At 44.9% G+C, this 21884-nt stretch overlaps 4 protein-coding genes across 4 annotated transcripts; 2 read left to right on the forward strand and 2 right to left on the reverse strand.

Annotated features, from left to right (window-relative positions):
- Positions 1-37: 37 nt before the first annotated feature.
- Positions 38-3078, forward strand: grhprb (glyoxylate reductase/hydroxypyruvate reductase b; the record flags this gene model as incomplete). Its single annotated transcript, XM_079730823.1, has 9 exons — positions 38-213; positions 781-914; positions 1064-1136; positions 1318-1434; positions 1583-1671; positions 1970-2074; positions 2219-2354; positions 2613-2743; positions 2957-3078. 9 exons carry the CDS (start codon positions 38-40, stop codon positions 3076-3078), a joined length of 1083 nt encoding a protein of 360 aa, XP_079586949.1.
- Positions 3079-3941: 863 nt separating this feature from the next.
- zbtb5 (zinc finger and BTB domain containing 5) lies at positions 3942-8475 on the reverse strand. The gene is made up of 4 exons (XM_079730716.1): positions 8262-8475; positions 7643-7856; positions 6533-7384; positions 3942-6418 (listed from the first exon to the last, which is right to left on the reverse strand). Exons 2-4 carry the CDS (start codon positions 7850-7852, stop codon positions 5312-5314), a joined length of 2169 nt encoding a protein of 722 aa, XP_079586842.1. The 5' UTR covers positions 7853-7856; positions 8262-8475; the 3' UTR covers positions 3942-5311.
- A 563-nt stretch (positions 8476-9038) lies between these two features.
- polr1e (RNA polymerase I subunit E) lies at positions 9039-13338 on the forward strand. The gene is made up of 12 exons (XM_079758788.1): positions 9039-9105; positions 9435-9538; positions 9654-9730; positions 9825-9910; positions 10840-10895; positions 11331-11475; positions 11659-11769; positions 11883-11979; positions 12078-12205; positions 12297-12378; positions 12540-12671; positions 13163-13338. Exons 1-12 carry the CDS (start codon positions 9042-9044, stop codon positions 13323-13325), a joined length of 1245 nt encoding a protein of 414 aa, XP_079614914.1. The 5' UTR covers positions 9039-9041; the 3' UTR covers positions 13326-13338.
- A 1129-nt stretch (positions 13339-14467) lies between these two features.
- fbxo10 (F-box protein 10) lies at positions 14468-20205 on the reverse strand. Its single transcript, XM_079758787.1, has 11 exons — positions 20161-20205; positions 19012-19637; positions 17957-18760; positions 17305-17454; positions 16960-17096; positions 16728-16798; positions 16381-16533; positions 15592-15930; positions 15162-15472; positions 14877-15067; positions 14468-14664 (listed from the first exon to the last, which is right to left on the reverse strand). Exons 2-11 carry the CDS (start codon positions 19594-19596, stop codon positions 14481-14483), a joined length of 2925 nt encoding a protein of 974 aa, XP_079614913.1. The 5' UTR covers positions 19597-19637; positions 20161-20205; the 3' UTR covers positions 14468-14480.
- Positions 20206-21884: the final 1679 nt, after the last annotated feature.

The following is a 21884-nucleotide window of genomic DNA, read 5'->3' on the forward strand; positions in this document are numbered from 1 at the left end:
TCAGGGCCTTGTCCACAGACTCAACCCTCTCTCCGTGATGTGGTGCAGCCGTGTGTCCCTGCGTCGTCTCCAGCACATCGCTGTTGCGCCGTTGAACCTTTCTGGGAATGTGACTGCCGGTGCCGTTCAGCGGAACATGTCCAGCATGTCCAAGGTCTACGTCACCAGACAGATCCCACCAGTGGGCCTGAAGATCCTGCAGGAATCTGGGCGGTGAGTCCTCGCTTCATACAGAGACTGGTGATTTATGTGTAATTCGGGACACTGCACACTTTGTGCAGCAATATATGTATATCAATCAGGGCTTTGTTGGATATCTGTTGAGGCCTTATGTAGTGTGTGTGTTAACTTGTATGTTCATGTAAACAGACTAGTATTAATTTGTTTGTACCTTAATTGTTAATTTATCAAGTTAGACTAAATTAACTTTTTTTGAGTTAGTAGTGTGCGTGTTAAGGAGCATCATCATCAGTTTATCAATACCATACCTAACTGTTTATCAATAGGTGGTTAGGTGGGCCTAGAGTAGTAGAGGAGTACACATACACTGCCACAACTACGGTCTTTCTAATTTATTTTTGTGCTATTCTCTGTCGACTTGGCATAACTTGTTCAAATAAAACAACTCTGCACTTAGAATTCTTGGCCAGCTCGCTCTTGGGAAAGATATTTTGCAAGGATAAGTTTCCCTTCCTGATTAACTACAGCAAGATGAAATACAAATTATAGTGGTATTGTATTGCATACCAAATCAGGTCTTAAAGAGTTTTGTGTTTGCAGAGTGCAGTATGAGCTGTGGGACTCAGACGACGTCCCAGTGCCCAGGAAGGAGCTGCTTCAGAAGGTGAAGGGTGTCGACGCACTGCTCTGTGTGCTAACGGAGAAGATCGATGCAGAACTACTGGACGCTGCAGGTCAGCCCTGGCAACCTATGGCTGCCGCAAGTAGCTTATCTGAATGCAAAGACCAACCCCCCAAATGTATGTTTTTGGAGTACTAATGTGTATATCTGTGTGTGTGTGTGTGTGTGTGTGTGTGCTTCTTCTGATGAGTATGGCTGTAGGCCCTAACCTGAAGGTCGTTAGCACTATGTCAGTGGGGTTCGACCATCTCTCTCTGGAAGAGCTTAAGAAACGGTGAGTGAGAAGTGTTTGTGTGTGTTGTCAATTGTGTTGTGGTGTGTGTGTGTGTGTGTGTGTGTGTGTGTGTGTGTGTGTGTGTGTGTGTGTGTGTGTGTGTGTGTGTGTGTGTGTGTGCGTGTAACAATGCATGCGTGTCTGTTTGTGTACACGCTTCCATTAAAGGCCTTCTGCTCAGGGGTATCCGTGTTGGCTACACCCCTGAAGTGCTGACGGATGCTGTGGCCGAGCTGACCGTAGCTCTGCTCCTCGCCACCTCCAGGAGGCTGATCGAGGCCACGCACGAGGCCAAGACGTAACGGCATACACACCACTCATACATTACTAGAAAAACAACACACTAGAGCCTAATCACAGAGGTGTCATCGTAGGCACACAGATGGGTTGGCTCATGTCACTAATTAGGGGCGTGCTACTTTATGTACCTTTATGCCAACCTGCAGCGGAGGCTGGGGAACGTGGAGAACTCTGTGGCTGTGTGGACATGAGCTGGCTAACAGCACTGTGGGCATCTTTGGCCTGGGGAGAATTGGTATGCATAACAAAAGCACTCTCTCTCACTCTCTCTCTCTCACATGCATGCACACACACATACACCAAAACACCCACACACAGTGTAAAACAAATGCCCATCCACATTTGTAGTACTCTATATACCGTCTATATGTGTGTGTGTGTGTGTATATATATATATATATATATATATATATATATATATACATATATATATATAAAGTATATATACATCGATTCATTACCGATCATTCATAGGTCCCTCACAATTGTAGATGTTTGCCCGTTTGACAACATCTATATTCTTTCATTTGAAGGGGTTGCTATTGCCGAACGCCTTGCACCATTCAAAGTTAAGAAGTTTATTTACACCGATGTGGAACCCAGGCCTGAGTTGGCCAGTTTGATCAATGCAGAATATGGTAAGCACCCCCCCCCCCCATGTCAATTTCTTTCTGATATATTATTGAAATTTTACTCACTGCGTTGCTAGTGATTCCCGGATGTCGACCACCCTCTAAATAACCAATATGAGTACCTTTGACCATGTGTGCGTGTTGTTCTAGTCTCCATGGATGAACTGGCCAAACGGTCTGACTTCCTGGCCGCGTGCTGTGCTCTCACGCCAGAGACGAAGGAGATCTGCAACAAGGACCTGTTCTCAAAGATGAAGAAAACCTCCATTTTCATTAACACCAGCAGGTATGTTTATCATACTCTCATAGAAAACATAATAACACAAAACATAACTCTCAATGTGTCCAAGCCAAAACAGATCAACAACATCTCACACTATCTCTGCTAAAGTGAAGAATTCAGCTAAAGATAAATATGACCTCCACAGATAACCCTTTAACTACCATTTGGAATTTGCTCTCCACACGCAGAGCCCAATCTGCTCTGACGTGTGTTAGTGAGCCTACTAACAGAGCGCTTGTGCTCTCTCTGTGGTTGTATTAGAGGCGGCGTAGTGCACCAGGAGGACCTATATGACGCGCTATCTACCGGACAGATTGCAGGGGCTGGACTAGATGTGACCGTTCCTGAGCCCCTGCCCACAGACCACCCTCTCTTTACGCTCAAAAACTGTGGTATGTCTTCTTATTTTACACTCACACATTTAATGAAGGGAATTGAAGTCTGGATACAGTTTGGATAGACCCTCAAAATGTTTCTTCCAGACAATACAAGTTTGTTACTGGGATTTCTCTGAGGAATAATTTTTCAGTAACTTAAAAGCACGAGAATCACTACTAGGCCTAAAACAACTATATTACAAAGTTTGCATCATTCTTTTTCCACAGTGATCCTCCCTCACATTGCTAGTGCCTCCTACTCCACCCGCAATGAGATGTCCGCCCTGGCAGCCAATAACCTGCTGCTGGGCCTCCGCGCCCAGCCAATGATCAAGGAGCTCAAACTTTAAGTAACCAATAGACACTGACTTCACCTGTTTATTAGGTTAGTCCTCTTTCATTTAACTTAGCTTTCATTCCATTTTATAGTCAAGACTAAACAAAAACTTTCCTGACAACTGTGCAAATGTAAAAATGTACAAATCTCACAAAGGAATGAACATTTACTCTTTAATATACCAATATAACAACTAAAGCACTGTGTTTTTCAAAATGTTTGACATAGACGACCATTACATCCAGTGTTAAATTTTACACTAGGTGTACCGAAAAAGCATGTCAAAGAATGTGCATACTTTAAGGTTGGCATAGGAAAGCCCAGCATTTTAGAGGGTATAAGGCAGTAACTAATTCTGGGGAAATCTAAAGTGTATGTGTTTTATATTTGCCATTATAAGCTGTTGCAGAAGACAGAACCATGGCAAGTTTAACAGGCCTCTCCTTGACGCAAACAAGCCATTTTAGAAGAATCAAACTTCAAACCTCGGTTCTGAAATATTTAATCATGTCACTTCAACTCAACTCCATATCTGCTGTGACATCCTCTTCACTCCAAGATTATGGATTATTTCCCTACACAGACCACTTCACATCACTTATGGTCAGAGAAGATAGCTTATATCTTAAATTAACAGTGACGAGTTCAATCAATGTTATTTTCTTTAAATAAAAAAAGAAATACCTTTCTCAGTCTCAAAAAGGACTGTTTATTCCTTGATTACTATAGGTAAAAATGCAACGACTGAATATTAAGGTGCCATCTCAAAATGGAAGCGATGTATTGTATTTCTAAGACAGTATAAAGAGACAGTGTAACTGACACAAAAAAGGCCAACATGGAATAAAGACTTTTACTCAATACCACATGATTCAAGTCAATCTCAGTGACTGAAGTTACCGGTAAATCTATTTCATGTCAAATTGACAATAAATCATTTGCCACAAAGAAGGGATAACACAATAAAAATAACACAATATATAAATTATTTGATACTTCTAGATCCCACCATAACAATGGAGGTTCTTCAGACTCTGTCCTGTGGTAGCTCCACAAAACACAGTCTGTAGAGTCTCCATTGGGATGAAGGGCCTAATAACAGGAACAATAGATAGATGACAGATGATAGATCATTGGAAAGCAACAACAGTTTTGGACTTCTACATGACAGTAAACGTGGTATTTTTTGGGTTAAACTGAATTAACATTTTTCTGTGCATTTAATGTAAGTTGCCGAAATGGGACACATATAAAGCACTGATATAAAATAATGTGGCAGAATACTCTACATCTAGATTAGTTAATGTATTACTGTGTTAAAGTTTGAGACAAAATTATGCCATTATGAAAGTTCCATATTTACATGTCTAACACACTGATACATTTGCTAAACCTTTTCAACATTTGGACTCGATTGTTAATTTGTTGATAGTGGCCCCCTCCATTGTCCTATGAAACAAGTCTGCATACAAACGGATAGTGCAAATCAACACAAGGTTTGACGGCTCAATGCTACTTCTTCATTCAAAGATTATTTGGCACATTTCTGTAGACCTTTTACCACACATAAGCTACGATTACAAGCTTAATCTGCTTAACTCTAGGATTCAAAAAGGTGCTCATACAAGGCAGCTACCCATTTAATTGAATGACATAATTCAAAAACACTGATCTAGCACCTCTCCTACATATTTACCTTCACTTCTGTAAAACGGCTGAGCAACAAAGGACACAGAGAGACATACAAATACAAACACACACACACACACACATAAAGAAACATCAACAATGTCTTTACATTATAAGGGGATCTGGGGTTCACTGGTACATCACATTCAGACAGGAAACCTAACAGTACCATACTTGGGGAATCTTTTGGATGTTCAGATGACATAGAAACGATGGCAAGGACAGTGTTTTACTACGCACCAACAGTGGAAAGAATTAACGGATGCTGTTGTTTTGTACTATTTTCACATAGCAGATATGGGAATAACAAAAGGTACAACCACTTCCACTGCCACTGACGTAAAAATGTATCAACGTAAAAATATGTTCAGTCAGTGACTCAGAAAGTATACAAAACACAAACAAAACTATAAACTCAAGTATTACCCAAATTGGACTAGATAGAAAAATGATACAGCCTTAACATCTCGGGGGGGGGGGAATGCGATCTTTCCATTCTGCCATGGTGTCCGAGCCACATAAAGACCCCTGCACGCCTACAGGAGGGGCCCACTGTCCTACAGCAGCGCGTTGGGCATGTTGATGCTCTGCCAGCGCAGGCAGGTGGTCTTAGAGTGCTTGTACAGGTGGGACGACTGGCTGAATCGCTTGCCACACTTGAGGCACGCGTACGGCTTCTCCCCCGTGTGCACGCGGATGTGCTTCTTGCAGTCCGTCAGGGTGAGGAAGGTCTTGCAGCAGATCTTGCAGGCGTATTTCCGCGCCCCTTCCACCACCAGCACGTTGTGCTCCGACAGGGCCTTCTTGCACTTGGACAGCACGTCCGCCGAGGCGCGGGTCAGCTGAGGGGGCAGCGAGGTGGGCCGGCCCCCGCTCCCGTCGTAGCCCCCCGCGTTGTTGAGGAGCAGCGGCCCGCCCAAACTCGACGAGGAAGACGGAGGGTCTTGGGCCAAGGCGCCTCCTCCGATTCCATTGGCCAGCTTGGGAGCCACGCGTCGGTAGCCAGGGTAACCCATGGAAGCGTTCCCGATTCCTTCCGCCGCTCTCGAAGCTTGCGCCAGGGAGTGGAGGCCCACACTGGAGTGCTGAAAGTCCAGACCAAACGGATCAGAGCCCACTCCCTGCGAGCTTCCCAGGTCGTCGCGTAGGGGCCGAAGGAAGAGAGACTCTCCGAAAACGCCGTGGCCCTCGCTCCCCAGAGAACCCGAACACAGCAGAGAGTTTGAGCCGGACGTGCCGGCAGCTTCCTGTCCGAAAAGGAAATTGTGCGTGACTGCATCGCCGGTTGTGGTGTTGGGGAGGTCATCGTCCCTGGCGGCCAGCCCAGACCCCGCACCTCCGAACCCCTTCGGGCCGAGGAAGTTGTAGATACTGAAACTGGCTTTTCCGTTTTGCCCGAAACCCCCGGCGGCCCCGGCGCCTCCGCCCATCCCCGCCTTGAGCCGCAGCTGGGAGCTGGGCTGGAGCATGGTGTCGGAGCGAGGCTGGGGGTCGGAGGATAAGCTGCGATCACTGCTCTGGGTGCTCTCGGGACTCAGCTCCACCTTCTCCCCCTCGTCCTGACCCCCGTTCCCGGCCGGGTCGCCGCCCTCGGCCTGGGACGTCACGTAACTAATCTCGTCGGCCGGCTCGGGGGAGCTGAGAGGCTCACACTTTACAACCACCTGCATGAAAAAAATTAAACACCACATTACATTGTTTGATCCATTTTCTTTACATACAATGTGAATGTTATGCTAATGCTAATGTTACGCTAATGCTTTTGTAGTTGACCTCACCTTGTCTTCCAGTGCCTCCTCCTCCTCTTCCGTCTTGGACATTTTTGCTTCTGCTCTGTTGTCTCTGAGGTCTCCTTCCTCTTTGTACTCCTCCTTCCCCAATCCGCCCTGCCTCCTCCCTGCCTCCTCCCCTTCACATTGTACACTGTCTGATTGGCTGGGCATCTGAGCATCATCTTGGGAAGCCTCAACTAACCCAGCGACTTCTACTGATTCCTCTCCCATTTTGTGGGAGTCTGGGGAAAACAGCGGGCCTTCCTCCCCGTCTTCTGCCTCTCCCAACAAGCCTCTGGTAGGCACAGAGGGGCGTGGTCTCTGCCTGGGTCTTTCATCCGATATGCCCAGGGTAAGTGTCTGCTTGCGCTTGTGGAATCGCCGGATCGGGAAGGACTCTGCCTGTTCAACCGCTCCACTGTTCAGAGACCTGCCCGGTCCGTCCCCCTCCATGCCCCCCAGGGCTGAGCTCACCAGACTCAGCCCCAGCTGCTGCAACAAGAAGGAGCGCTGCAGCCTGGATGTAGCACTGTTAGTCGCTAGGCTAGCATTCGCTGCTAACTCTGCTGCCTGTTGCTGCTGCTGTTGTTGCTGCTGCTGCTGCTGCTGTTGTTGTTGCTGCTGCTGCTGTCTATGCCTCTGCTGATCCTGCTGAGATTGGTGCCGCGGGGGTCTGTCAGCCTGGGGCGACAGGGGCAGGGTGCGGTTGGTCAGGTAGTGTTTACAGGCCTTCACAACATTATTCAGGTGCAGGTGTGAGGCTGCTAGGAGGACATCCATCACGTTGCTTTCCCCCAGCACCAGCGTTGACGTGTACATCATGTCGACTAGGGCCGCAAAGGCTTCTGCTGTTACCACCTGATGAAAGAAAAGTAAAAGATGGCCACGTCATTCGTATAACATAATAATATCGGCACCCATCAGATCAGCAGCATCAAGCATAACAGCAGTGGGGGGAAAAACACTGTCCTCAGCAAATCATTTATGATTTTCAATTTCACGTATGTGTATAATAACCTTTATTATTAGAATCACTATTATAACTGCCTATTAAGATTAGCATTACACTAGTTTACATCCTCTTGTTAACATGGATCACATTAAAGCCCTGCTTACCTCACTGTCCAGCTGGATCATGTTCATGCTAGTGTCTCCCTCTGTCACGGTGAAGAGGGCTCGGAAATGGGTACTGCAGGCCGCCAGCACTGCCCGGTGTGCCTTAAAATGACGGCTGCCCACCATAATAACACAGTCACACAGCTGGCCATGGACACGTTGGTAGTTGAGTTGCTGGAAGATCTGCTCAAAGTGGCTGGGGAAATCCATTGCCCTGGAGAAAGGTGAGAGGGGGTGTGGTAAGGAGGATGGGCAGACGTGAGAGATGGTGTGTTTGTCATGAGGCATTTAATGAATATAAATTTTTGATGATAATTCCTTTTCTATCGTTCACAAAGATATTCGTATAGGCCTTTATGTATGTATGTAAATTAAGCTACAGATGCATATCAAACGTGAGCAAATGTGTGTCGCGTAATTAAAATGGACCTTTGGCCTTTACTTCAGCTAAATCTTTTGAAAAACACATGTTGCAATGTTTTGACCAAGTTACCTGTCTGTAATGCTACCTTTTAATAGTTAAGCAGGTTACATAGAGGTGGGTCATTGTAATAGTAACCCTAAATGCTACCGCAACAACTCATACGCTAGGGTTATATGTGGGGTGTTTGATTCCTACCTTGAATGCTCCTGATGAGAAGACACAAGAACTGAACAGGCCCAAGCTACTTCTTCAGACGGCTACCTGGACTAGCCTTTAGATGGATGTATGCCTTTGCGTGCATTTGCAGTTTAGCTTGTGAGCTGTATCTGCTAATCCATAGACGGGTGTAGTACGAGTCACACGTTCATAAAGTATATACTGATGCTACAATAAATCAAACATGGGTGCTTGTCATACTTTTCAACGAAACAAAGTAGCTCACGATACACTGACTATGCTGTACACCATTTTTTTGAGTATGGCTGGACGTAGAGGACGGGCTCACGTGACGTCCTAGAGCGGTGCTGCGCATGCTTCGTGGCCAGCTCTGTCTGTCAATCAATCAAAGGACATCATTCATTTCTAATAATAAAACCTGATTTATAAAAAAAAGGATTGCAATAGACACATTTGCTCTGTAGCAAGGGTTTATATTTGACTGAGATTACAATGGAATGCCGTTGCAGTTAGACTCACAAGGTGGCGCCAAAGCTTTGACTCTGTTTGAACGGTGTCTGATTGCAGAATTAATTATGGTGCGTTTGAATCCCTTGTTTTCTATTAATACATTTATTTAACGACATTATTAAAAATGCCCCGTGATATTATATAACCGATATGATATTTATTTTTGTGGCGTTTCTATTATTATCTTTAAAAAGCCATTGCACTAATACTCCTTACCCCGGGGTGCCGCTGTAGTAATACCCCCGTTTCATCGACGCATGCGTGCTCCTAGTACAGTAGTCAACAACAATGGCTGCCAACTGCACGTTTGTGTGTTGTGAAGAAGAAAGCGCTACAGATAAAGCTGCTATTGGTAAATGTTTTCTATTTTTTTATTTGGGAACTTATCTATGATTTATCTTCGGATACGTTTAAACGAATTATTGGTGAAATACGTCGTGTTGCATGTAACCGCCAAACGCGTTTTATACGGCACACGTGGGTTCTCTGATGCTTTCCCTGAACTTACATGCCAACGTTACCGCAGTCGTAAACACATGATGTACTTGTTTGTTGCTTCCAAAATAATGTTGTGTTAACCCCTTTATAGCGGTGTTCAACGTACATGGCGCTGTCACCTGGCGTACCATCAGAGCAATGTGTTTTACTTACAAGGGAATGTATGATGTTTTCGTTTGACAGTTCAGTTTTCCAATGGAAATATAAAGAACGCAGAGCAGCTGAACTTCACGTTCTACAAGAACACAGACGAGGAACATCCTCGAAAAAAATCGAGACGATTGTTGGTAAGAATAGTTGTTCTTTTATTTTAATCAGGGAACTGTTCGAGACATCTGCACAAACATGGCATTGTTATATACCCGGGCAACACCGTGCACATTATTCTGCCTTTCTTTATAGGTTGCTGAATCCGACAGACTATCGTATGTTGCAAACAATTTTGGGCCAGGGTCGTTAAAATGCAACAACCTTTGCAAGTACGTTATATTTTTTATGCAAACAGCGTTAATTCACAACCTCTAGTTTGCTTGATTTTTTTTTTAACAATTGACTTCCTTCTTGCCTCTGCAGATACTATGTTGGGGTGCTGAACAAAGACACCATGGAGATGGAAATGCACAGTGCTCAGCTCTTTAAAATGCAACCTTTTATTTCAGGTAAAAGTTATTTTGGAATGGAAAACAGAACAACCACCTCATGTCTCTTTTGCCACAGTCGTCGGATTGTACCTAAACCACAAATTGGAGAATTACTATTTATACCATCTTTAGAATATTTTCCAAGATTATTTTGGCTTTTGTGTGCAACCCAGACAGTTTAAAGGTTGCTTACTTCATTATTAAGATGTTTGATACCCGTGTAAGCAACTCCCCCTCCCGCCTTCCTATAGAAGCCCACTCAACATCAAACTCTATGGTAGACTCTTTGTAAACACACTTCCCTGCTTTTCATGATGGATATTGTCCTTGTAGTGAATGAATCGCTCGTCATTTTTTATTATAGATTATTTCACTTTGTGAATATCAAATGCACCGAAGAAGATGATTCATTGCCTTTTCGATTATTATTTTTCAAAATGCAAACAGGCCGATTTTTATAACAAAAATATTTTTTTATTATCATTATGATCCTTTATGCTTGTTCTATCATTTTCACAGGTATTAAATATCTAAATATTGACGCAAGAAAATCTGTCTGGGTGCACACAAAAGCCTGGCTAAGTGTGAAAATGACCCCAGTAGTTTTAGGTGAAATCTCGTTGTGTTCCACTGTGCAATACAGATCATCCCGAGTGGGAAAAACATTGATGCCCCCATGCTTTTTGTTAATATAGTTTGCTCTATTGCTATTAAAGAAGTAGGATACGAAATTTATGTACAAATACATAGACATACCTATAGCTACTTGAGTTATAGCTACTCTTATAGTTATCATTTTCAGATGATATTAGCTGTCTGATATTTATGAATAGGGTAAATAGCTTCAGTTGCAAATGGACATAGTGCAGGTTTAAATAAGTTATATTTTTGTCCAGTTTAAACTAACTGATTGGTTTAAAGTTTCTTACTGTGTTTTTCCAAACCAGGGGAGCCAAAGGTGACCGAACAGGTTGACCACGCTAATCTGACCTATTCTGAAAAGGTACCATCCCTCCAACTAACCACACCCACCACAAGCATCACCCATGTTACTTTAATCACCACAGATATCACCTTTTGTCTGTGCTTTTGATCTTCTTCCAATATGATCTGTGTCTAGTTCCTCAACTTTTCTTGAGAATAGGACTGCATCTAACAAATGTTTGCTGATTTGTTATTTAGTCTGAATCACAAAATATGGGATGTCCTAATGTTGCATGCTTTAACTGACAAGCAGCCAAGAAAACTAAATGATAATTATTTACAAAGATCCTTCAACCAATTGTTTTAATTTATATATTTGTTTATACGTGTCGACTACATTTATTCCAATAGATTTTCTGTCAATCAACTTATCGTTGCAGCCCTACTTGAGAACGCTGAGACATTGGAAACATGTTAGTTCGCTAAGCCTTGTCTGGCTTGTATTTTCCCATAGATGAACTCCCTGGTTGAGGCGTTTGGAACCACGAAACAGAAGAGAGCCCTGATCTCTCAGCGGCTGAACAGGGTGGGCGCCGAGTCTCTGCAGCAGGCCGTGTCCAAGGCTGCCAACAGCGTGATCGAACAAAAGGGATTTGCAGGTAAACGCGTCTACTGCTTGTGTGCTAATTATGTCCGTTTGCTTGGCTCTTTTGGGTGGAAATCTGCTGCTTTTGGTCAACCAATGGATGTGTAGGACATGTAGGAGATGATTTTGTGCCACCTATGTCTTTCTTTAGGTCAGTCTTCTTAAATACTCTTCTCACTTTTGTCTTCTCCTTCAGTTCTCAGTGAGGAACTCCACGAGGCCAGTAACCAACTAGACATGGCTTTATACATCCCCCCATGCTACCCTGATGCTGAAAGGCCTGAAGATGTGTACATGTTTGATGACCGTATGTTTTACCATTAATAGGAACTAACTTGGTTTCTTCACCACATTAACATCTCCATCGTGCGTGTTTTAAAAGCTGCTGCATATACGTTGTTTTCCTTTATTGTTTGCTAGTCTTGTCCCCGGCGGATTATGAAGAGTTGGCTGTAGCTGGTTCCCAAATGGCTGCTCTGGCAGAAGAGGGTCTGCAGACATTGAAGAATGGCAAATAGTAGGATTCTGTCTCCCTCCCTCTCTAAAGCATGATGGCTGCCTAATGGACAGTGACAGATTCTTGATAAGCCTTACTTTTTTTTTTTCATGCAACAGTTCGAGCATCGTTAAGCATATGGAATCTCTACCAAATGGAAATGAAGCCAGGGAGAAGATGTTGCGCTGCTGTGCTTATCTCTACATGCTCCTGCAGCTGGCTCGAGCTGGAAGGGTTAATGGCAAATGTGAGTGCTTGATGACAATTAATACGTCAATGGTGCCAGTTATTTTTGCCCATACATGCAATTTCTTATTTTTCTTTTTACTGTATTCCAGTTTGCCAGAATGAAGGGTGCACCTTCAATCTCCGGAAAAAAATCTTTAGGACCTTTACTATGGAGTCCTTTTGGAACGGCTGGTATGACGGTACCCTTTTATTCACTTTTGTCTGCCCACATGGTACAGTACATGTATAGCTCTGGGCCTATTTCTAAGCCATCAGTCCAGAATGTACATCAATAATCTATTTATTTTATTAAACCCAAATCTAACACAGACGTCTCTCCCATTTCCTTGCAGTCTGAGTAACGAAGTGTCCCCGTCCATGCGTGCGAAGATTGCAGCCTACTGCCTCGCACTGCAGCTACACATGGGTTACATGTCGGTGAACCTGACGCTGCTGCAGCGAGACCTGTTAGTCAAGGAGATGTGGTAAGTGTGCTGTTCGTCTCACAAAATCAAGACTTTAGATTAATATCTAAAGTGACGGCAGGCAACCTCAAACCTGTGGGGACGGTTGTTTACATGTATTCATGGCGTCCTATTTGTTTCTACCCGTCACGTTGCTGGAGGCTTGGATCTGTGAGCACGTAAATTGCGAACACAAACTAGGCCAGCACTAGTAAACGGTTCAAACGGCCACCCTCTTGGACCGGCAACCGCATAAATAAATACTTTTTAAGGTCCTCTTCTAAAAGCGAAAGTTGAAAACAATAGTTTTCTTTGGTAGAATGTCTCCGTGACAAAACAAGAAACAAGTTGTAACTCCGCCCCTGGCAGTTTTTTTTTTGTGGCCCACTCCACAAAGCTATGAAAACTCGGGTTCTCCCACCTACTTGATCAAAAAGTTTTTCGACAGGAAGTCATTATTCAGTTTAATTTTCTAAGGTGACCGTTCCGTACTTTTTGTTTTTATCTTTCAGGATAATGGAGGTTGCCAAATCAATGGGACTGACTCTCATAAAGCCTGCCCGTGTCAAAGGAGCGACGCTTGACCCAGCAGAAGACCACAAATTCGCCACCCTGGTTCTCCCTCTGGTCAAATATAAAGCCAAGATGGATAGGAGTTTTAAGAAAAAACAATAAGAGGCCAAGACTAGAAGAAGAATTACAGAAGAGGGAGAAAGAGATGCAAGTCAAAGAGTACATCACACTTTGAACAAATCTATTGTATTTCATCAAAATAAAACGTATAAAGCATTTTGTAGATTATACATTTGTCTTCTTAAACGTCATACAAAAAACGAGATGTAAATAATGGACAATTGTTGCTTTGTTGAAAACCTTAATGATAGTACACATGTAGTTAATGGTGACACAAAAAAAATCTTAAAGGGCCATTTAAAAATCTGCCCTGTCCTGTAATTGTGAGAGTAGGAGTGAGGCTGGTAGACTGATCACTTGATGTCGCAGGGCAGATTTTGAAATGGCTTGTAATACCTCTCACAAAAACACCTGGTGGATTCTTACCATCCCAGTACATGTGGATATTATACAGCATGTCAAGAGTTTGTCACAATTTCAAAGCACTTGCCCCAAACCTTATTTTGCTTATGAGACAGTGGGACGAAGTATATATAAAGAAATGGCAATCTTTGGGCAACTATTTTTGTGAGATATTGTCATAAACATTACCAGCCAAATATGGGCATAAATAGCTTAAGAACAAAATAATAGATTCACTAAAAGAACAGCTTCTGTGCATTGGTTGGAGGCTATGTTTGTCAATTTTTCTCTTTTCATATATACATTAAAAATAACTGTCCTCCGACCATTGCAGGCCTGTTGAAATAGTTAAAACTTGGCCCATCTATATATGAATTCTCTACACATCTCCCAAGCTCCTGTGACTTACTAAGCTCACTTAGGAACTATGTTCAATGTTTTTCAAAAGTGCATTACAGATAACGTCAATGAATTTTACATGAATGAAAAACAATGGCATTCAAATTGCAACGTTTGAAAAACAGTTAAAAAGTAAAACGCTGTAACCTGTAGTGAGTTTTCTCTTTACATTTGTACTCTGCATTGGAATGTGAAGAATGGAAATAGAAGCGTGATCATCTACACCTGCTATGGACCTCGTTTTTTTTTTTACCCTTTAGCCGGGACCTTTAGGGGCCGTCCAGTCCAGCGGTATGAACATTGTCACCAGTGTCGATGGCTTGTCATCCGTCCTTGTGTGTGCCGTGTTTATAACAGGCTCGCAGTGTAGTCATTACTCATTGTGAGCATTGGCGTTCAAAGGATGGAGCAGAACATGCTGCCGCTGTTGTGGCAGCCGCTCTCCACGGTGGCGCTGATCCGGGCCGTCATGGAGATGGTGAGGCGGGAGGAGTACCCCGACGCTGATGGCCCGGACGTGGAGTCGGCCAGAGGGCGGGCCGAGGGGTTCTCCAAGGCCCACAGAGTGTGTGACGGACAGCTGATGGGTCAATGAACCATTACGTGACTTTAGGATGGCTATTCTACATTTTTAGGACATAGAAGACTACTATTTACATTTTTATTGTAGTATATGGTGATATTCATAGATCATTACACACCATCAGTAAGATGGTTCATTTGAAATGACAAAAGGGAGGATACCTGGGCAGAAGTAACTAATTTGGTCAAGTCTGTTGTGGTGCTGGTTACCTGTTGGTATGTTGCAGAATGATGTTGTTATTCAACACACAGCTCTTATTGCTGGGGTCCATGTGTAGAAGTGCTTCTTTGTTTCCCGGGTGGCCCTGGAACAGGACATTGTCCCCGATAACTCCCTTTACTGGCCCAAGCACCACGATGGCCCCGCCTCCCTGTGACGGTTGGACGCGGTTATGCAGCACCTGCAGCCCAAAGACCATGCAAACACGTTTCACAACGCTGTTGGACTGAGTATGTGCACAACTAAAATGTTTGCGTTGTTCTCATCCATCTTACCTTCACATCTGCACTGCTGGAGACTTGAATCCCGTTTCCACGGTTACCAACCACATCGTTCTCCCCGATCTGCCCATCGCCACAGAAACTGACGCCGTGGCCCTTGTTGTCATAGATACCATTGCCACGCAGCTCCACCCGGCAGTCCTTCTCAACGGTGACCCCACCCAGGCTGTTGCCGAGCGTACAGTTGGCCACCAGGCGGGTCAGCTGACTGCTCTGCAGGACGGCGATGCCAGCCGCACAGTTGCTGTTCAGAAGGTTTCCGATGACATTCAGAGGCTCACTGGTCTTCACGTACAGGCCGACAGCTGAACACAACGTAAGAAAAAGACAAAAGAGGGTGTGAGAAATAACTTCAACCTGTCTGAGGGTAAAGGCCAACATACAGGAGTTGCTGGCATAGTGGCCTCACAGTGGCTTAAGTTACCTCCATTGTGGCTCATACAGTTGCCCTCCACCAGGGCCACGCTGATGGACCGCCGGGCCGAGTAGCGCTCGTCCTCACTGTCCAGATCGTTCTCCCAGGCAAAGATTTCCCCGTCGTCATTAAAGTTCTCCTGCGCGCCCCCTCGCCTTGCTCCGTCTCCCCCTCCTCTCCTCTCCCCTCCCCATTCCTGAACAGCCCCATCACCAACTCTCGGCTCCCTGTTTTCAGGGTCCTTCCGGCAGAACACCGCCAGCCCATAGATGCGATTGTGGGTTATGTAGTTTGCCAGTAGTTGAGGGAGACTTGAGGCCATGACCCATACACCGCAGCCCTTGTTACCTATTGAATCCAGAGGAAGAAAAGTGTGGCCGTGTGATTAGAAATGCATTTCTAATAGAAATGCACAGTAATTGTGGTTTCATTGCCACTTATAGTAGATGTGGTTTCCATGCCACTAACAGTAGATCTGGTTTCTATGCCACTACTCACAGTAGATGATGTTTCTATACAACTACTCACAGTAGATGTGGTTCCTATGCCACTACTCACAGTAGACGTGGTTCCTATGCCACTACTCACAGTAGACGTGGTTCCTATGCCACTACTCACAGTAGATGTGGTTCCTATGCCACTACTCACAGTAGACGTGGTTCCTATGCCACTACTCACAGTAGACGTGGTTCCTATGCCACTACTCACAGTAGACGTGGTTCCTATGCCACTACTCACAGTAGATGTGGTTCCTATGCCACTACTCACAGTAGATGTGGTTCCTATGCCACTACTCACAGTAGATGTGGTTTCCCTCTATGAGCCCGCGGCCTCGCTCTCCCACCACCACGCCGTCAGAGTAGCCATAGCAGATGTAGTTGTTTCTAAGGACCGGGTCTCCCCCTCTGCGAATGTCTGCACCCCCCCACTGGTTCTCTCTGATCACATTTTCTAATGGAGGAGACACGTAACGGAGTTGAACAATAAAGGTGGGAAGGCAGGACTCAACTGAAGCAAGTACTAAACAAGTATTTATTTTTATACTTTTAATTTTAAAAAAAATTTGATCAATAGCAATATCCATGATCATCAATCAATCTTCCATTAGGAAATTCTTGATCATGAACTCGATGACAGATATTTACCTATTATCATCCCTCTGCCATTCTCATTCACAGCAATTCCTGCTGCTTGACCCTGGAAAATATGATTCCCACTGAAAGAGAGGGAACAAGGCTTCTGAGTTCGTATGCAGTAAACATATATTGACCGAATGTGCTGAAGCGACGTTTTATTGTCAATTCTGGTCATCTTTCAAATCTCATCTCAATGTTCATTGATTAATAAACAACCCATTCACAAGGCATTCTCTCTCACCTGACAACAGGATTCCCACTGAATAGAATATAGACGCCCGCCTCCTTGTTGTTATAGATCTGGTTGCTCCGGATAGACCCCTTGCCATTGCCAAGGACAACCACTCCAGAACGCAAACCACTGTGTATTCTGTTACACTGCAAGAGGGCGAGAGAGGAAAATGCAAAATTGCTAAGGAATTAGCCCACGTTTAGCCTTGTTCCATGCCATCTTTTTGTGTGTTCAACTGCATGCTATGAAAGGAATTTATGAAACATCTGAGTTAAACTGACACGAATCAATTCTAAAATAAATGTCCAGAAAAGTTCAGAAAATAAGCAGGCCACCGCAGAGCATAAAGTTTACCAGGATTATGGGGTCCGCCCCTTTGCGGATATCCAGTCCTGCCTCCCCATTGGAGTGGATGTTGTTTTCGGCAATGAGCCCATGAGCAGAGAGGCGAAGGAACACGCCCGAGGCACTACACTCCCTCACTTCATTACGTAACATCACTATCTGAAAAAAGCAATTAAGATAGGGAATGTTTTACACCTCTTGCCCACTGCACCGTCCGTCAACGGATGGCGGAAGGCGTGGCTGACGGATGGGGGAGTAGTCTTTGCAGAGGCATCCGTCAGCCAAGCCAGAGCATACGCGATCTGATTGGATGACGGATCCGTCGCTGCCTTTAAAGTTGAACATTTTTCAACTTTCTTGACGGAGCCGACGGATCCAACGGAACGGATGGATCCACAATGCATTGCGGCTCCGCCCCATTCAAAGTCAATGGGATCCGTCAACGGACGGATGCAGTGGGCAAGAGGTGTTGGAGAACGACCACACCAATAACTGCAGCTCTATTTCTTGGACCTCGACATGCCTTTGTGTTTGCATATACTTTAGTGTATTAAGCATGCAACCAACATCCAAAGTGACCGGTGATCAATCTGTGGAAATACTTTTTATATGCTGCAAAGTAAGGTCACGCCATATAAAAACAACTTGTGATCATATTTACAGTGGAATTCTGGATACAGCGGACGGCATAGTTGAGACCACGGAACACGTTTTCCTCCAGCCGAGCCTGACCGTAGTTACAAATGTGCACTCCGCCCTTCCCGTCCCTGAAGACGCATCTCCTCACAAAACAGCCCTGGATGGATGTGGCTAATAGCTGGGCCTCCGGGTCTCGTTGCAGCTCCTGCGACAGAGAGAGAAGACTGGGGATCACGTAGTGGGGGTCAGGGGAAGAGGCTGGGGGCAGGGAGCCATCGGGTTGGGGCTTGAGGAGGGGGGCGAGGCTGTGACGATCACAGGGGAGTTTGTAGTCCCATGAAGCCTGATTGTTTCCTTGTTCGTGGCTCTTGAGCTCTCCGTCACAGAGTCTATCCTCTCCCCAGCCATCCTCGATAACAGTGTCTTGAACGAACAAGGGCGCTCTGGTGCTCCGCTGCCATGCGGCCTTGCTCCAGTCCTCTGCGGTAAACGTTGAACCCACCTCAGCGTTCCCCGTCCCCCAGCTGCCTCTGGGTGGGACTCCGTTGGTGGGAGAGCCCTCAGACGTTAGTGTTCTGGCCAACGCTGCCAAGTGTTTGCAAGCCCAGTTCCTCTCGGACACTGGGGAGCCGTCCACAGTGACAGAGGCGGCGTCACTTCCTGAGAAGTCACAGCTATCCAATAAGCTGAGCGCCACCCCCAGGAAATTGGCGGAGCCGCCATGTGAGAAGGAGCAAAAGCGCGCCTGGCAGGTCCCTGGGCCCCGGACCTGCAGCTGAGCCCCCTCAAAGTTACAGTTGTCCAGCTGGACGTGCCCCCACGACGTCTGAAGAGAGAAGAGAGGAAAAAAATGTCTTACAGGAAACCGGGTAAGGTATATTCTGCACTTTTTACGTTTTACTCGCCAACCGAAAAACGCAATCATGACATGTTCCATCTGATATCAAATATTATTATTATTATTATTAATATTATTCATTCATGTCATAATTCATATTGGACAGCAAATCATTGCCTTGCAAAACAAACAAACACCCACAGAAAAATACAACTGAAACCATCCCTTGTTCGGCTCACCTTGTACACCACAGTGGAGAACCATGCTGGCATGAACACCAGATTGCACAGCCTGGCTGTAGGGCACTGCTGCTCCACACACACCAGCAGGGACACCTCGCCCAGCCGGCCTAGTCCCACGAGCTCCACAGGCACCTTCAGCGCGAGTTCTGCCTGCTCCTCGTAAACCCCAGGGTGAAGGACCACCCGGTCATATGGCCCCGCCGCTCCGAGGGCCCCACGCAAGGTTTCAAATTCACAACCAACTCCTACGTGCAAAACCCGCCGATCCTTTCTCCGGCGGAAGAGGTGGAGGCAGGCAGAGGACTGATGCTCCACCCCGTTCTGGGTCCAGGTGCGGCTGGCCAGGGCGTGCTGCTTCAGGGCCTCCCTCCAGGACGCCGGCTCAAGGTGGGGTTGACTCGGCCAGTTGGGGTGGCGGCACTCTGGGCAGCCCAGGCAGAGCTGTTTCCAACGAGTGTTATCCAGTGATAGGACGAGTTCTCTCCAGGCATGGCAAACCAAGCAACAGCGACCCAGGTCGGGCAGTGGGAGGTAGGCCAAGATAACCCTCCATAGCTCCATAGGGAGGGTGGCCACCTCCATGGCAGCAACTCCACCTCACTTGTGGAGTTGTACCTGGGGGACTGGGAAAACAAATCCCACAGACACATGACGAACCAATGATCCGTGACAGCAATATTTTTTTTTTGCAGTGTATTTCACTGCAACAATAATAATATAGTTATAATAATAAGCAATTGGCATAACTAAATTAGATTTTAATATACAAATAAAACGATGCAAACGCACGACATAGCCACAGCCATCCTATGTTTAGAAAAAGGAACAATAATAATAAACGAACAATTAAGAATTTGTTGTTATTTGTTACGTTTACAGTTATGTATAAAGAGGCCCAACGAAAACAGATAGGATGGACACACATGCATACTATGTTTGGAATAATCACCAAACCAATGTGTGAACAAGAGTATTATTAGGATGTGCATATAACTAGGAGAATGCAAAAGATATCTGCGACATCGGTCCGCCAGATAAAGCTTCCTAAACACATGCGTCTTGAAACGTAAGCTTTATGCAAGGTTTATGTGTCCCGTTAGATATTTAGATACACTCAATTGCATCGACGATGTCATTTTTCCTTACCGTATTTTGGCTGGAGAAGGAAGGATTCAACACCCCAAATAAAACATTGCAAAATTGCAGCACTTTACGGCATGGAAGAGAAGGCAGAGAGACAACGACGCCCCTTGAGGCGAAGCAGGTTATTGTGCTTTATTTTAGGAGCATTCATTCATGAAAAAGCCTGAAAGGGAATACGCACTGAATATAAAAATGCAGTTAATTTAATTAACAAGCTGTAAATAGCCCAATTCAATATATTGATTAACATCAAGTAGGCTATAAGCTCAACATTTTGGTCCCAAGGGTCTATTCACTGATTGTCCAGTAATATCCTTACAGCCTACCACATTTCTTTTTATAATTAAATACAAATATTATAATAATATTTATAATACAATCACATTCTCCAAAATACTGTTTATCAATCCGTATCTTTTGCTATTATCAAAAGTTTTTACTTATTTTACTGACATTTTGCATATAAATTGGTTAATGTAGTACTGTTTTTTTGGCAGTTTGTACTGCGACTACTTGTAGCTACTATACCCAATGGTTGATTTTGATGTGTTTTTGGCTTGGGTAAAGCAGCCAAAAAAAATCCAAAGTAGCTACACAAAATGTATTATATTGTATTGATAGTCTATTGTTTATAATCAGCCATGCCTGCTTATGGTATAAAGTCGATAGATAGACCCCCGCTTAAAGAGGTCACGTCAGAGCAGATAGACATACACTAATTAACAACTGTCTCAAAATTAATATTCAGGAGCTAGCTCGAAACTTTGCCATTTAATAATTTAATCATATAGGCTATATTTCACAATGTTCACTTGTTTCCATGATGAGGCTAAGTCACGCCCCCCTCATGCTCCCATAACCGCTCGGTGGAAACCTGCCATAACAGAGGAATCTGAAATATTGTTTCATATTGTACTACACGTTACCATGACGTATAGGCAGAGATGAGAAGAGCAGAGTTGGAAAGCTATTGCAAAAATGTGTTTCTTATTTTATAGGTTTGGTCAAGGTACAGTGACCCAAAGTATGTCGTTTGTGAAAGCTGCCTCGGAGAGCTGTTCACCTGTCCGGTGTAGGCTACAAGAAAATCGGTGAGGTCAAGCGACAACGGATGGGCACTTATGTGCCATATAATCAGAGTCCTTACAGAAACTGTATACGCCAAACGGTGGAGAGACAGCCCATTGCAGGTAGTACACCCGTTGGCAGAGCCAGCTCATTATAGGTAGCACACCCGTTGGCAGAGCCAGCCCCTTGCAGGTAGTACACCCGTTGGCAGAGCCAGCTCATTATAGGTAGCACGCCCGTTGGCAGAGCCAGCTCATTGTAGGTAGTACACCCGTTGGCAGAGCCAGCTCATTGTATGTAGTACACCCGGTTCCGACCTTCTATCAGCTACCATGCATTTCACCGGTGCGTCGTTCTTCCAAGTAGCAAAAGTATTGATTTTACCATATGAAATCTGGAATCAGTTGGCCTTTTCAACATATTTTCCTATTTTTCATTGAAACCTAGATCTTCAAGGCCCTGCTTGCCGCTCCAGGTTTTCAAGTATGGCACCTCGAGGAGGCGTGCTAGGAATTTTCTGGATCCTGCGATTGTCCAAAAAATGGAAGACTGATGAGTCTTTTCCAGAAGCTACAGCAGGGTGGAAAGATTGCAATTTGCAGAGATATGCTGGCAGACTCCCCAGGTAAGCCAAAAACGTCTAAATGAGTTGGTTAAGG

Source organism: Pollachius pollachius, assembly GCF_949987615.1.
Source record: "Pollachius pollachius genome assembly, chromosome: 2".
Lineage (NCBI taxonomy): Eukaryota > Metazoa > Chordata > Actinopteri > Gadiformes > Gadidae > Pollachius > Pollachius pollachius.